General features: G+C 38.6%; 3 protein-coding genes across 15 annotated transcripts; 2 read left to right on the plus strand and 1 right to left on the minus strand.

The window, feature by feature from the left end:
- The first annotated feature begins 1,294 nt into the window (after nt 1–1,294).
- LOC149668056 (uncharacterized) lies at nt 1,295–6,353 on the plus strand. Of its 2 annotated transcripts, XM_089840952.1 has the most exons (4): nt 1,295–1,576; nt 1,720–1,888; nt 4,105–4,715; nt 4,924–6,353. In XM_089840952.1, exons 2-4 carry the CDS (start codon nt 1,727–1,729, stop codon nt 5,969–5,971), a joined length of 1,821 nt encoding a protein of 606 aa, XP_089697078.1. In that variant the 5' UTR covers nt 1,295–1,576; nt 1,720–1,726; the 3' UTR covers nt 5,972–6,353. The 2 variants fall into 2 exon arrangements, with proteins under 2 accessions (XP_089697078.1, XP_089697077.1); XM_089840951.1 differs by lacking the exon at nt 1,295–1,576 and having other exon boundaries at nt 1,586–1,888.
- Nucleotides 6,354–11,035: 4,682 nt separating this feature from the next.
- On the minus strand, nt 11,036–15,016 carry LOC149668057 (uncharacterized). Of its 10 annotated transcripts, none has more exons than XM_089840960.1 (7): nt 14,393–15,016; nt 14,194–14,249; nt 13,582–14,113; nt 13,336–13,481; nt 12,619–12,711; nt 12,380–12,550; nt 11,036–11,165 (listed from the first exon to the last, which is right to left on the minus strand). In XM_089840960.1, the coding sequence occupies exons 3-5, from the start codon at nt 13,898–13,900 to the stop codon at nt 12,679–12,681; spliced, it is 498 nt and encodes a 165-aa protein (XP_089697086.1). In that variant the 5' UTR covers nt 13,901–14,113; nt 14,194–14,249; nt 14,393–15,016; the 3' UTR covers nt 11,036–11,165; nt 12,380–12,550; nt 12,619–12,678. The 10 variants fall into 10 exon arrangements, with proteins under 10 accessions (XP_089697086.1, XP_089697088.1, XP_089697087.1 ...); XM_089840962.1 differs by having other exon boundaries at nt 14,321–15,016; XM_089840961.1 differs by having other exon boundaries at nt 14,315–15,016.
- LOC149668058 (uncharacterized) lies at nt 11,161–12,399 on the plus strand. 3 transcript variants are annotated; one of them, XM_089840964.1, is made up of 3 exons: nt 11,161–11,712; nt 11,786–11,863; nt 11,926–12,399. In XM_089840964.1, exons 1-3 carry the CDS (start codon nt 11,703–11,705, stop codon nt 12,180–12,182), a joined length of 345 nt encoding a protein of 114 aa, XP_089697090.1. In that variant the 5' UTR covers nt 11,161–11,702; the 3' UTR covers nt 12,183–12,399. The 3 variants fall into 3 exon arrangements, 2 of the variants coding, with proteins under 2 accessions (XP_089697090.1, XP_089697089.1); XM_089840963.1 differs by having other exon boundaries at nt 11,161–11,438; nt 11,594–11,712; nt 11,786–12,399; XR_016367926.1 differs by having other exon boundaries at nt 11,791–12,399.
- Nucleotides 15,017–15,564: the final 548 nt, after the last annotated feature.

The raw sequence follows: 15,564 nt of genomic DNA on the forward strand, positions 1-15,564 counted from the left end.
GTGACCCTCGCGTTTTGAATAAAAAAAAGTGGTCCAAGCTATTAATAAACTGGTTTTTGACCTGTAAACCTGTCTTATTTCCTAGCCTGGTTATGGGTATTTGAAAATATTGGAGTCTTAAATTAAGAACTATAAGTCTTTATTGAGTAATGCTAAATTAAAAAATTCGGCCCGTAGAGAGGGAGTTGACACTCCATTGCTATCTTCCCATAGACTCTAATACAATCAAAGGCTGCCTTTCCCTAGAGACCAGACCCAAACAAGACTACCGAGAGATTATCTTCCCTTTAGCCATGCTTTAGCTAAATGCAAAAATCACTTCATCTACAGATTCTACACTGTGTAGAGCGTAGACAGACATACGAAACCCACCCATAATCCCACTCCCACATACACAATTCAGGCCAAGCAAGCAAACAGCATAGAAGCAAAGACGAGACAATCTTAGGGATTAACATAGTATTTATTTAATGATCCAAAATCTTGAGGGGGAAAACTTTGAATTAATTAAGTGGCCACCAGGGCCAGTAGACCCCAAAGCGTTTAATTTTTAAACTGGCCCAGGTAATTTTTAAACTGGCCATTGGCCTGTGAAAGTGCCTTATTTCCCACACTGGCGTAAATTAACCTAATAACGACGAAACGAAACATTTTTAGAGTTATTTTCGTATGAAATGGACGATTCTGTTGTCAGTTGTGATATAAAACCCAGAGAACACAACCCTTTTATATCACAATTTCGATCAAGAGAATATCAAACCTAACAACATGTGTCCTCATTTTATACAATATTAAAAGCATCTGTTCTGTCAAAATGTCACATTTATCAATTGATTTATATATATATTTAAATATTTATAATTTAATTACATCGGGGATGATAATAGCATAAGGGTCTTAATTTTGAATAAAAAAAGAAAACGGCTAATGTCCGTTTCTGATGGTTTCCAGCTCTCTAAACAGGCTAGGAAATAAGACAGGTTTACAGGTCAAAAAACCAGTTCATTAATAGCTTGGACCACTTTTTTTTATTCAAAACGTGAGGGTCACTGGTCCCAGTGACTAGTTTATTAATTCCTACTTTTATTAAAAATTGATATGGGGACCTCTTTAATTATTTTCATTTTAACATAAATTTCGACTCCAGGAGTCCAGTCGTGTATACAACCCTAAGCCGAGAGAGATTTTTTAGAAGAGAGAACGACCACAAGTCCTGAGACCAGTAGAAAATTAAATAGGGGAAGGGTCACTGGTCCCGGGACCAGTTTCATATTTAAGAAATCAGGGGTCACTGGTCCGGAGGACTAGTTCAGAAATAAAGCTTATTTCCAAGCCTGTCTCTAAATGTTTTTTTCCTTAAGTGAGCTCTTATTGGCTAGTTCAAACCCACGTGATCTTTGTTTTTTAAACTTCAAAATTCAAACGGCTCTTTGTGTCATACTGTCGTTGCGCGCTGGATGAAATCATTCCCTGACAAGGTTCTGAACGGTTAATCGCGATTAAATTGATTAGTTAATCATTAAAGCGTTGAGATTTATGATAACTACTTAAATAGTTTAAGTTTTGTTGCTCAGAGGTAAATATATTTACTTAATGTTATAATTAGACCTAAATTTTAACCACTATTTGAAGTACTGTTTGACCAACCGCGTTTGTAATGAGTTTTAATTAAGATTTAATGTTTTAATTATACCAATCACCAATTAATTTTTAAAATAGGCTTAAGATGGATTGGTCTGCCTCAGAGTGGAAGCAAGGCCTACCTGGCCCAGCTTTGCAAAAAATAAACGCTTTAGAAGAACAATGCGGAAAGTTGATTAAAATTAATCAACAGAAACGCCAACTACCGGATCAGCTTGAACAAGTGGTTCAGAAACACAAACAAAAGGTAAGCTCTTTTTATAATATCCCTTACTTATTGACAAGCCACAGCTGGATTTAGTTTAATAGAAGTAGAAATCGTTCATTGCCCTATTACGGAAGACGCTAGTTTCCTATAGAGTAATGGCACCTCCCTACCCTTGGCTACGTTATCTCCTATGAGAAATTAACATGTAGTGCCACTACTCTATTGTTCCGTTTATTTTAAAGCTGTTATTTCTTTAGAATTATTGAATCTGTATTAAATAATTAGACTATACAGTTCTTATTTGTTTAAACATTAACTTTAAACATGAAATTCTGAATAGGGACTTGGCAATTCGGGCTTAACTCCGCCCCCAGCGCCATTATGGTATGTTTTTTTAACAGAATGAAAGCTACATAAGCCCCTCCTCCTGGTAAGTTTTATAGCACTAATAGGGACCTGGCAGTACTACGTCATGCAACGTCAGGCTACCTTCCACTAGTGCTAAAAAACATACCAGGAGGAGGGGCTTATGTAGCTTTCATTCTGTTAAAAAAACATACCATAATGGCGCTGGGGGCGGAGTTAAGCCTGAATTGCCAAGTCCCTATGGAAGGTAGCCTGAGGTTGCGTGACGTAGTACTGCCAAGTCCCTATTCTGTAGATTGGTTACTTTTCCGTTACAGCCAATCTACACATTTTAGTTCTGAATTAATTAATTAATCAATGTTAGGCCTAATGTTAATTAATATCGGGCTGCAAAATATTAAATGGCTCCCCCCCTACATTATTCTATCTAAAACCAATCTAAATTTTAGTTCTAAATGCCTCAATATTAGGCCTAAAGTTAATAGGACCTAGAACTTCTAACGGAGTCACGTTACGTTAAATTCATTATAGAATGACTCCCATAAAGACGAACTAAACCAATTAACTCGGGAACTGGCTACATCCCGTGATAATTACGATGAATGTCAAACGCAATTAGCCAAATTAAAACAGGACCTTAACCAAAGAGAATCAAAACAAACTCGAAAACCAACTTGAAAGAAGCACCCATTCAGTGAAATTAGACCAAAACCAATGCACCCCAGTAGACGAAACTAAAAGCATGGTTTCTACTGAAGTTTTTCAACAACGTAAACATGTTGAGCAACTTCAAATTTAAAATAAAACTCTAAAAGCTGAAAAAGCCAAATTGAAGTCCCAAACTCAGGGTGACCACAATTCCTATATTTTATAATTTTTCCTATTTTTTCGATACCTTCCTATAAGTTCCTATAATTTAGACAATTTTCCTATATTTTCCTATTTTTCGAAATCTTTTCACATTTTGCGCGCGCTCACTGTTGTTTTTAGTAGATGTCACTCAAAAATTTTGAAGTGTGACAGACGTGAATGCAGTTTTACATTTCTGCCACAAAGGATTAATAATACAAGCTAACGTTTAGCTTGTATTAGTAATCCATGCTGCCAGCCTGCCACCATGGAGCTATTAGCTGCAATGTAAGGCACTTTTCAGGAAACATAATTCTCACTACGATAAAATTACTCCATGAAAAATGTATGGGGAAACGGGAAAAAATAGAGTTAAAAAAATCTTGTCGTCTGCTTCAGATGGTGGTTTTAGTTTAGTCAGGGCCAGATTAAAGGGGAGGCCGAGGGGCACTGGCTCTCGAGCACAAGGGTTGTTGGGGCGCATTGAGTTCCCCATCCAACCATACTAAAAACTTGGGGATCGAGTAAAAATTTGCCGAGTAATTGAGAAAAATGTTCAAAAACATACACTCCATAGGAATAGCATTACACCCAACTTTGGAGGCTCATAACTCTGTTTCTACTAGAGATACGGGGATGTCTTTTGAGTATATTATAGTCCAATTTGTCCCCCATCCAACCATACTAAAAAATAAGGGCTACGACAAACAGGGACCGAGTAATTAATCAAGCCTTAGCAACATTTGCTGTTCCTTTTTTTCCTGACTTAAGCGGGCGCACATTATCTCGGCCCCCGGGTGCCATTTCGATGAGGTATCTGGCTAACGAATTTTATTTTATCTTTTTAAATTGAATTGTTTATTAGTGTTTCAGTTTGTTTTGAAAATCCTGTCTTATTAATTCCAAATCACTTGAAACCTATATTTTCCTATTTTTTCAATGGCAAATATCCTATATTTTCCTATTTTTTTAATGAAACATCTCCTATATTTTCCCATAAATCAATTGAAAATTTCCTATTTTCCTATATTTTTTTCAAGGCTTTGTTGTGGTCACCCTGGCAATCGGGAACATCGGAATTCAGAACCAAACTCAACGAAAAAGAACACGAATTGGAGGAGTCGATGGAAAGAGCTCAGTTATTGAAAGAACAAGTGAATAAACTTGAAGTTGAACTTAGCAGTCGTGCAACTAAATTGGAAGCAGTTCAACAAGAATCAAACGAACATGAAGCCGTCATCAATAACCTCCGAAATAAATACGAATCCGAAACCGCTCACTTTCAAGACGAACTAGAACAAAAAGAACTGAGTTTGAAGCTTCTTCAACTTGAGCAATATTCGTTAACCCAGGTACAAAAGACTCACGATTTTGAGGAACAAATATCGTCCCTTACTGCCCAAATTGAACAAAACAACCAAAAACTGCGGGACACCCAACAATTGAAACTTGAAGATGAACATCGTTACCAAGAACAACTTCACGCCAAGGAACTTCAACTTCAAGAAATGTTGAACCAATTACAATTATCAACCGAAGAATTTGCTCAATTGAATAATGAACTCGCGGACACCAATGTTAAACTGGAATCGAGCCAAAATGAGTTGGAATCACTGAGGATTACGAAGTCTTCGAGCGACGATGCCGAAACGTAAGTTTGTTTTAATTTTTTAACATTATACCAAGAAGCGATATCTAGTTTACTAGGGAGAAGGTATAAGATGCCTTAGTATTAGTACGTCATAGCCCTTGTCCCCTTTCAAAATACAAGGGAGGCCGGGCTATTTCGCCTCTCAATAAGTCTTAATTAATTTATTTTACTTATGCATGCATTTCCGTTGTTTTTAACCTTTAATCAGACCAATCGAAACCGAAAGCCAACACCTACGTCAAACTATTTCGGACTTACAATCGGATATCGTTACTTTAAAAGAATCGATACGCGTTAACGAATCGAAAGCCGTTGAACTTCAATCCCAAATCGATTCTTATACCTTAATAGAACAGTCCACCAATGACCTTAAAAGTAAAATAAACCCCGTAATCCCTAATCAATTACCTCTGGACATGAAAGAATCCGCTAATTACGTTGCAGAATTAGAATCTCAACGAGATAAACTTAAATCGGAATTAAATCGTTTGAAAGAAAGTCACGATGACGTATCGGGAAGTAACGCGACCTTATTGGACACGATCCGTGGTAAAGATGACGCGATTACGAAGTTAGAGGACGAGATTAGCGCCTGTCTGTCGTCGATAGTCGAGAAAAATAACTACATTAACGCGTTACAAGCCAGTATGAACCGTGTTCGAGCGTATTTGCAAAGTAGAATGAGTACCGGACGTATTTCTCATCATATGAATAACAAAATTCCAGATTCAAGCGTTTTAGACTATTTATTAAGCGAGTTATCCACCAAAAACGATGCTTTAACCGAAATGCACAAATTAGTGGATGGTAAAATCGCTTCGGTCGAAAATAAGATGAAGACTTATCAGGATCTACAATATTCAGTGCCTTTAAACGAAAGTTTGCGCAAAATGGAAGGGTTGAAGGCTTTTTTCCAAGAAAGTCTGCGAAGTCTCGCCAATATCAATAAGGAATTGGATGAGATGGAAGGTGCGGTTGCGGTTTCGGTTCCCGAAGATGTTGTCGATAACGCGTGCGGAGATTACGTAATTGCTGCTGATGTTGCTACCGCCGCCGCTGGTGGTAGTGTTGATAAGAAGCATGGTAATGTTTATCAAGCTATGGAAATTATTTGCGGAAAATTGGAAATGACTCTTAGTACTTTCGAAGATAATGTGGCAAGGTTAGATGTTGCTCAAAATTCTTTTGGTTTTGGTTTTGGGTTTTGTCGAGGGGTTAATCACTATCTGATTAGTGGTGTACTGGGTACTGATTAGGGGTAATCGTTTTAGCACTGGCAACTTGTCAAGGGGATTGGAAGGTAATATTATGCCTTTAGTATTGGTAAACTTACAGCGTGTACACCGATTACGATCGATGAGTGAATGGCCCCTCGGTTTTTTCTAGCCTTTTTTGGGGGGCAGGGGGCTTGCCAGGGTTCATACAAATATGGAAAACATGGAAAAATCAGGGAAATAAGTAGTTGACAAGAAACTCAATATGGTAAATTTTTGGTAAAATTCAGGGAAATCCGGGAAATGAATAGTTTACAGAAAAATTCAATTTAGTAATTTTTAGTAAAATCAAGAAGTGATATCTAGTTTACTAGGGAGAAGGTATAAATTCGCGCCACATTTCCAGCTTTATCTCCAGTCCAAACGTAGCCTGTCCGGAGTTAATCCCCGCCGCCTCTAAATTACAACCAGCTGCATCTCATTGGTTCTTGAAAACTCACGTCAGCGTGACGCGAATGACGAAAACTACGCATTTTCCGACTGAGGAGAGGCGAAATAGCCCGGCCTCCTTTTACGTCCCCCCCCTTGTATTTTGAAAGGGGGACTGGGACTATGGCGCGCGAATACTTAGGCAACTTATACATTCTCCATAACGAATTAGATATCGTTTCTTGGTAAAATTTAGGGAAATCAGGTTAAGGTTTGAGTAACATTCATTGTTATTACTCCATGTATGGGGGGAAAAAACCTGGAAAACTCAGGGAAAGAACATGGAAATCGGTTTTCCAAAGGTTGTACGAACCCTGGTTTGCTATTTATTGGTATTATCATGAGTTTACGTGATATGTGTTAACGTCACGTGTTCTTGAACAAAAACGGTTCAAGTATACTAAGCAAAATTACGCCGAATCTGTAGAAACCTCATAACGCGGCGCAAAATCCCAATTAAATTTAATTCACTAATGTAGATTAAAAAATGGCAAACCTTTGGAATTCCCTCTCGAGGAAGAAATATTAACATTAAGAGAAAGAGTTAAAAACGTCGAAGACGCTAATGACTTCTTGAAAAATTCAAACGCCAGTTTAGAAAATGAAATTCAAATATTCGAAATTGAAATTACAAAATTGAAAAACGAAGTCCGTTACCGCGATGATACGGTCAAGCAATTATCGGCGACTATCGAAGAAATTGAATTAAATTTGGAAGAAATTTTTAAGGAAAAAAATGAAGCCGTTGAAAAAGTATCGCAATTAGAAACCCAGAACTCAAATCTCTCCCAAGAAATAATCGAATTAAACGAAAGAATCGAAACCTGTAACGAAATATAGCTTGGGAGAGCTTTTTTATAGACTAGTGGCGGTAGAGAGGGGCGTAGACTGTGTATCCCTCCATCTGGGCGCGTTCTTGTAAGAGAGCATACTGTGCGCTCCCAGTAGGCGGATGACACTGAGCTAAGAGATAGAAGGGTATGACGTTTGCATACGTAGTACTGCCATTACTTTATACCGTAGCTCAACGGACTGAAACATCGAGCACGCTCGCGCAATTAAATGAAAAGTTAGTTAATTCTAAAATAGAATTAGACTTTTGGATCGATTCGGTTTTGGTAAATAAAAGATAAGGAGCACGACAAAATTTTTAAAATTCAACAATAACTGTTTATTACGAAAAATTAACTAAAAGATTAAAAAGAGAGATTGAAAAAAATAGTTTTTTTTTAATGATTGATTTACACGTTCGCACTAGTATTTTAACCTTTGTTAGCGCTTGAAAATTTAAGGTTAATAACTAAGTTTATTGATTAATCCGCGCTTTAATTATTTGCTCACCGCACAATTTAAGTTCCTTTGTAAAGCACAATTATTCCTTAATTAACTAATGGTTTAGATCTGGCGCTAAATTTTCAATCTAAACTCGCACTCGCACTATTACTAGGTACATTTTTACTTAGTTTTTATTCTTAGGGCTTGGCGCGCACTTTCTAGCTTACCCTTTTTCTAACTGCTCATGAGAACTCGCTGTTCAAGACTGACTTTTTTATTTTTCTATTATTGACCAATTCAACTAGTGTGGTACTAGGACGCGCTCTGTCCCTGCGCTCTCTGGGTTGGTTTTTTTTAGTAAACCGGTCGACTTAGTGACGTACCCAGTTTTTTTCCGAAGCTTAAAATTTTCGATGCTTTTACAAGAATGTTGAAAACAACCTCGATCTTAACAGCGCGGAAAAATACTCTTTACAATAAACAAGACGGCCCAAGGGCTCGTAATAGTAGCCATATCGTACGAGTGAATAGCCCCTCTATACCCTACCCTAATGAGTGGATAACCCCTCTATACCTTACCCTAATGAGTGAATAGCGCTATCTTTTTCAATGCTTAAATGATGTACCGTGCATAAAATCAGAGTTAATAGCCCCTCGATTCCCTACTCTAAACAGTGATAAAATTATAACCGTATAAATTTACTTATGATGTAATTCTAATATTCCGGCCAATCGAAGAACAGATAGTATTAGTGATAATCCCCTCGATGAGTTTACAACATAGACTTATGCCGATTCACACTTATCGCATATTATAAATTTCTAACAAGGACTTATGCCCAGAAACCTTTGAAAGAGAAAGTTTAGTTACAGTGATTACGCATTTTAGTGATTATCCCCTCGAATTACCTTTAGCAATGCTAAAATGATCAAACGCATAACGCTCATTTAACACTATGTTAGCTCTATCTAAACCCACATTTGAATTAACCACCAAAAACGTTCCAGTCAAACATAACATAGATAACGATAGCTACCGAACGAGAACGAAACACATGAGGAGAAACGGGGAAAATCGTTATCTATTTAATTAGCACATAAATAAAAAGAAAATAAATATAAAAACCCCAAACATACAAATTCATAAGTATCCGACCCCACAGATAAAAATTCAAAAGTATTCGACCCCACAGATTAAGAGGTACCCCAACCCACATCACCCCGACATTTTAGAGATAAAAATAAATAATAAAAAACTCGGAGTTATTAAGTCTCTATGGTTCAGTTGGTAGAATGTCTGCCTATTGCCCCAGCGACCCGGGTTCGATTCCCGGGTCTGACCTGAAAAATTTTTAATTAAAATTAAATCTCTAACCGAGCCCAGTTACCCCAATGGGTGGGTTGTGGTAATATAAAGTTCCTTTTAAGCTAAAATCTTACGATAACGAAAGCGAAAACTCAAGTACTACTACTACTACTACTACTACTACTACTTCTACTACTACTACGGATCGGGTCAAACTAAGAGCCTATCGTATACTACGATATGGCTAAAAACGAAAGCAAACTTAAAATTGAAAACAACTTGAAAAATAGGCTAATACAAATAAAAAAATTACATTCGCAAGAGAAAATTACAAGGTTTAAAACAAGTTGGGAAAACCAAAATATTACCTCTCCGTGTCAAGAAGATTATATAAACTTAAGTATCCAATAAAAACGTTATTATGTTTCTGAGTTGGGGTTTCCCATTTTTGTTGTTGTTTTGAAAAATATATCGCAATGCACGGGCCTTGATAGATATAGGAGGCAATGAATGAAATATATCACAATGCACGGGCCTTGATAGATATAGGAGGCAATGAATGAAATATATCACAATGCACGGGCCTTGATAGATATAGGAGGCAATGAAGGAAATATATCGCATGCACGGGCCTTGGTAGATATAGGAGGCAATGATAATCTCACTCTTTGCACGAGAGGTTTATCTTTAATATTTAAATAAATATAATTATTTTTAATTATTTTAATCTTCAATAATTAACATTAATAATAGTGAAATCGTTTAAAATAAAGTTATACCTATTATCTTCTCAAACTTTGCTAATATTGACGTTTAAAGTGAAGGGTACCCCTCTTGCCCGCTTTTTTCAAATTTGGGGTATATATACGATTCGTTTCCATTATAATAGTAAGGAAAAAGCGCAATTGCGAAAACCTTTGGTGGCGATCCCACCTTAGGGAGGCTAGACGTTTCTCGTAACCCTAGCTGATCGCCGCGTATATCCTAAAACCAAACGATGATAATAGAGTAGAAGCCAATGATACAGATTGGTGTCTATGTGGAATAGACGGAAGACCAGTGGATGGTGGTGTTAGAAGCCAGTGTAAGTGCAGACTGTTGTCAATGTTGGGATTGACAAAGAACAGAAGATGGTGGTGATTAGAAGCCAGTAAGAACAGACTGGTGTCCGTGTGGGATGGACAAAGACCAGAAGATGGTGGTGTGAGAACTCGAGTAGAGGAGCCATTTCCGTGACTGTGAAAGCAGTTCGGAAATGGCGAACATGTTTGCTCCGATACGCAAACTGCGAACGCGGTCACGTGGGTGTAACAACAGACAGACAGACACACAGACACACACACAGACACACAGACAGACACACACACATACACACACACATACACGGCCGTTACAGAACCTCTCCTGGACTACGTCACACGGAGAGGTAATAATTAACAAAAAAGTCAATTTTTGAGTTCAATTAGTTTCAAATTATTGTTCAAACCTTAAATTCATACTCGAAAAATCTTGATACGACCTCGAATTTGGAGCGCGTAATTGATTCGGTTTAGTTTACTTGCTCCAAATAATCCGATGTTGGGAAGAATGACGTTACTCTTACCACGATTTGTGGTGGTACACTTCTCTCGAAGTATTATACACTTCTGGTTTCATACACAACCAGGGTTCGGTTCAGACGAAATTTTTACAACGAAAATCCCTGACTTTTCCCTGGCCATATTAAGGACGCGTTTACCAAAGCCTACCTCATGGTCACACCTGCAGCCCATATTTATCATTGCTCAAAGCATTGTTTAATTTCCCAAACAAAATCCCTGACGCCTCCAGCTTATCCCTGACCATTTAAAGGGGATTACCAAAGCCTACTTCATGGTCACTGCTGTTTAATTTCCCAAACGAAGTCCCTGACATTCTGTCCCATCAATGGCTTTAGAAAATCCCTGACTTAAGCCCGATTTTCCCCCATTCTACAGAAAAAAGGGTTCACTCACCTTGCAAATCATGCACCGCTTTTTGCGCCAATCAACCTTGGTCGGCTGAGATGGATCTTGAGAAATCTGTTCGGCAAAGAGGGTTTCGAATACGTGTCGAACAAGAGGAGTCGTCGTTGCCAGAGTATTGGAAGCTGGCTTCTTCGTGGGAACTTTGGGTCGCTTATTCTTACTATAACGCAAAGGGACAAATAAAATTCAAAACTAAATTCTCACGTAATAATAACAATAGAAAATTTAGACCATATCCTCCTCTACGCTATTAAGTAATCAGGGTTCATACATCAACTTTTGGAAAACAAATTTCCCTGAGATTTCCAGGTTTTTCCCGTATATGGAGTATCCTATGGAGCAAATGTTAACGAAGGAGGGGAGGCTATAACACAATCAAAGAACATCCCCGTATCTCTAGTCCAACCAGAGTTACGGGCCTCCATAGTATAGTGTAATGTTAATCCTATGGAGGGGATGTTTATGAACATTTTGCTTAATTACTCGACCTCTGTTTGACGCAAATTTCCCTGATTTCCCTGAATTTTACTAAAAATTCTTAATTTCCCCGAGGTTTTTGTCAACTATTTATTTCCCTGATTTTTCTAGGTTTTCCCTGTTTTCCAGCCTTGTATGAACCCTGGTAATGTATTAATTCCGAGCCTGGGCAAATGCAAATTAAAAGCAAATCCGTTAGCGAGCTGATCCAGATTTAAATATGGATCACGGTAATCGGAATATGAATCATTTACGAGGTAAATTAAATATTTGAACTAAATTAATCAACTCCATATGACCTAGCCAAGATGACGAAATTTCACCACGAAGAGAAAGCCCACGTAAATGGTTTCCCGAAAACAGACAAACAGCGCCATCTAGGTAGGAAATGCGGACCTGTAAAACCTACAAGCCGCCCTAAAATAACGCGATCCAATGCACAGCCCTTGAGGAGGCACATATTTGCAGAAGACTGCGTTTCGATCCCGACCCCCGATATCTCCGAGCGCTTCGATCGATCCCGACCCCCGATATCGTCGAGCGATTCAATCGAACCCGACCCCCGATATCGTCGAGCGATTCAATGGATCCTGACCCCCGGATATCGTCGAGCGATTCAATCGATCCCGACCCCCGATATCTCCGAGCGATTCGATCGATCCCGACCCCCGATATCGCCGAGCGATTCGATCGATTTTAAATGTAAATAAAATAAACAAATGACAACTGACCGTTTTTTATCAACATATGCTCCAGCCAAATTAACGAAGTTCTTGAGAGCCTCCGTATCCAGAAGTGCTTCGTGCGCTTGATTACCATTTACATCAAGATCAACAATTTGATCAATAATGAACTGCGAAAGACGTAGAAGTAACTCTTCCGTAAATGGTTCTAAACCTTGAGGTGGCGTGCGAGTCTGAATATGATTTAAGAGTTCCGAGTAGTCCGATTCGGGCTCCGAACCAACGAACTCGATGACTAGTTTGGCTAGATAGATTTTCTCTTTCATGGCATCCATATACGGAGCGTACATTTCCATGGGCGTAACCAGGGCGTATTGAGCGCAAGCTAAAAAAGAAGGAAAATTGTATTGTCATTGGAATGCGTGAAATGAAATATGACCTTCAAATACTTGCAACTGGTAATGCCAATAATGGCATTTTCTCCGCCATCATATGAAGTTATGAACCATTCAACTATTGGTCCAAGATCCAGCGTCGCAATTCCTCCTATGGTAAATTATTATCCACAATTAGAGGAAGTGTGATCAATTACCAACAAATTCAGTTTAATCGCTTTGGTAATTAACGAAACTTGGGGACTCGAACAGTCTGAGAAATAAGGACATTTTTTAAACAAGTCCTTGGGACCAGTGACCCCTCTAATGTCCGAAGTAATAAACTGGTCTCCAGAGTTGTCCCCGTCTTTGTTCTCCTATAGATTTGATGCAATCAATAAACTGGTCCCGAGGACCGGTATCCCCCCACTTTTTGAATTAAAAAACTAGTCCAAGTAATTAATAAACTGGTTTTGGACCAGAGGAAGTGCACTGCTATTTCCCAAACAGTTGGGGAGTGTCTATAAACTAAGTCACCCTGTTAGCGGGGGAGGGGCGCTACTATACGCGTCACGCGTTAAAAGGTGGAATTCATAAACGTTAAGTTGACATCCCTAGCTGGAACGTTCAAAATTGCAAAAAATTAACCCAAAGAAAATTTATCCAGTAAAAAAAAAAATTCCCCAAGATTGTTAGAAACTTAAAACTATTAAAAAATCCCTGACCTTTTTGGAGCATTATAAAAATTTTCCCTGACCTGTGGGAACTGTTTCTAATAATGGATTAACTAACTCACCGATTGTAGTATTTCCCTGAAATCCACGATCTCACTCAATTTTTCGCAGAATTTCGAATTATTCGAGAAATTATTGAAGATTCCGGCCACCAAATTCAGTTGTAACTCTTCAGGCAACGCAAAGAGAGTCACTTGAAGTTGGAACGCTGCGGCGTTAAAATTGCAAGTTAATTCGGATGTTTTTTTCTCGAATTAGTTCTAGTAATCGAATCTTTCATGCAATGCGAGAGTTAGTCGAACTTATACCCTGATCGTCCATATTTTCCGATAATTGTCTTATAGTTTCATATTCGCTGCTTGGCTCGGTTGGCAAAACAAGAGTTGGCGAAGCTTCTTCATATTTTGGCTTCCATGAATCCTTGTACATATTTTTACAAAGATCAGTTTTTGTATTTTCAAAGGTAGGAACAGTTTCAATAGCTTCATCCTTAGAAATAGACGAGTTGTTTAAAGTCATTTGCGAGTCATTATTTTCAATATGAACTGGATGATCATTATTTAGCTTTTGACGAGTCGTATGGTTTTCAGAACCATTATTCTCCGATATAATGTCAATATTCTCCATTAGTTCCTTAGTAATTCGTAAATGTTGAATGCGTTCCAAGTAAGGGTTTCTACGATACGCGAGTAATTTAAAGCGAGGTAAATTAAGTAATGACGATAAAGCTTATGGGACACTAGATAAAATGGCGTCTTTACAAAATTCGTCAATGCTTAGGACAGCTTTCCTTGGTTTACACTTCTTTTCGCGAGTTTTTGGCGCTTGTTTATTACTTGCCTAAAAGTAATAAGTAAAGACAACAAACTTTACCTTAAGCCTTGGCGACGAATAAATATAAATTATCGTTTCGTACGTACACTATCACCCTCTACAATATCTTCTTTCTTGAAGACGTACGTGGGCTCGGCGTTTACTAAAATATCACGAAACAAAGAAAATTCCAAGGAAATACGCGTAAATACGTTTCATATAACGTACGTTTACCTTCCTATTAGGCCTTTGCGCTGATTAACTGATTTGTAATTTAGGCACGCATGCATTTCTTGATAAACTTACGTTAATTTTGAAAATATAAGCCACTTTTTAAATATTTATATCTATCTTAATACGTTATGTGCTGTACTGTAACATTAATGAAGCCCAACAGATGCAAAAATTCATGCTCAAGCTCAACGCATGGCTCGAAGCCCCGTGAAACACAAACTGAAACTCTAACTCATAGCCCACTCGACCACGCAACTAGTGTCGTGGTGCGCGTGATCGAGTTGGCCATGCTTTACTACAGTCTACCCACCAGGACCAGGGTGGGAAATCAAGATTTTTTTAAAACTGGACATTGGGCCAGCAACCTCCCTGTCCTGGAATAAGGTCCATGACCATTGACCAGGACGCGTCGTCTGCTAAACTAAAGTAATGAGTAATTAAAATAGTTGAGATAATGTCTGGACTCTGGCTACCCTTGAATTTTATTAGTGGTCAAGGGGACCACTAACCCCCCTCCGATTTAATTTTTAAACTGGTCCAGGCAGTTTTTAAACTGGTCATTTGCCCTGCGCCACCGCCTTATTTCCCATGCTGGATCAGCGTGAAGCTGCGTGATCGAGTGGACCGTGCCGGTGTACAGTCTGTCTGCTTCTGTCATTTTTCCTTGAAGGAGAGAGACTCCCTTATCTCTGATTTTTCTGTGGGTGAGGCTATTGCCACACATTGTGTGGCAATAGTCACCGTGCTATTGCCACACATTTTGTGTCAATAGTCACCGTGCTATTGCCAGACACACAAAATGTGTAAGGGAGTATGTGTGGCAATAGTCAAAGGACTATTTCCACACATTGTGTGGCATTAGTCACCGTGCTATTGCCACACACACACACACAATGTGTAAGGGAGAATGTGTGGCAATAGTCCTTTGGCTATTGCCACACACACACAAAATGTGTGAGGAGTATGTGTGGCAATAGCCAAAGGACTATTGCCACACATTCTCCCTTACACATTGTATGTGTGTGGCAATAGCACGGTGACTAATGCCACACAATGTGTGGAAATAGTCCTTTGACTAATGCCACACAATGTGTGGAAGTAGTCCTTTGGCTATTGCCACACAAAATGTGTAAGGGAGTGTGTCTGTCCGAATAGGCAGAGGACTATTGCCACACACACACACACACACACCCCAAATGAGTAAGGGAGTGTGTCAATAGTGCTTTACTGTTGGCACACAAAAT

Source organism: Phalangium opilio, unplaced genomic scaffold, assembly GCF_054372755.1.
Source record: "Phalangium opilio isolate 3A_F unplaced genomic scaffold, DU_Popi_V2 ptg000056l_1, whole genome shotgun sequence".
NCBI lineage: Eukaryota > Metazoa > Arthropoda > Arachnida > Opiliones > Phalangiidae > Phalangium > Phalangium opilio.

Excerpts from the sequence above, each read along its gene's own strand:
- LOC149668056 (XM_089840952.1), top strand. The coding sequence starts at position 1,727 with ATGGATTGGTCTGCCTCAGAGTGGAAGCAAGGCCTACCTGGCCCAGCT. Across the intron at positions 1,889-4,104 it reads TTCAGAAACACAAACAAAAG|GCTTTGTTGTGGTCACCCTG; the intron begins GTAAGCTCTTTT and ends ATTTTTTTCAAG. Across the intron at positions 4,716-4,923 it reads TCGAGCGACGATGCCGAAAC|ACCAATCGAAACCGAAAGCC; the intron begins GTAAGTTTGTTT and ends ACCTTTAATCAG.
- LOC149668057 (XM_089840960.1), bottom strand. The coding sequence starts at position 13,900 with ATGGAGAATATTGACATTATATCGGAGAATAATGGTTCTGAAAACCAT. Across the intron at positions 13,482-13,581 it reads GGAAAATATGGACGATCAGG|CGTTCCAACTTCAAGTGACT; the intron begins GTATAAGTTCGA and ends TTAACGCCGCAG. Across the intron at positions 12,712-13,335 it reads TCAGGGAAATACTACAATCG|GAGGAATTGCGACGCTGGAT; the intron begins GTGAGTTAGTTA and ends AATTTACCATAG.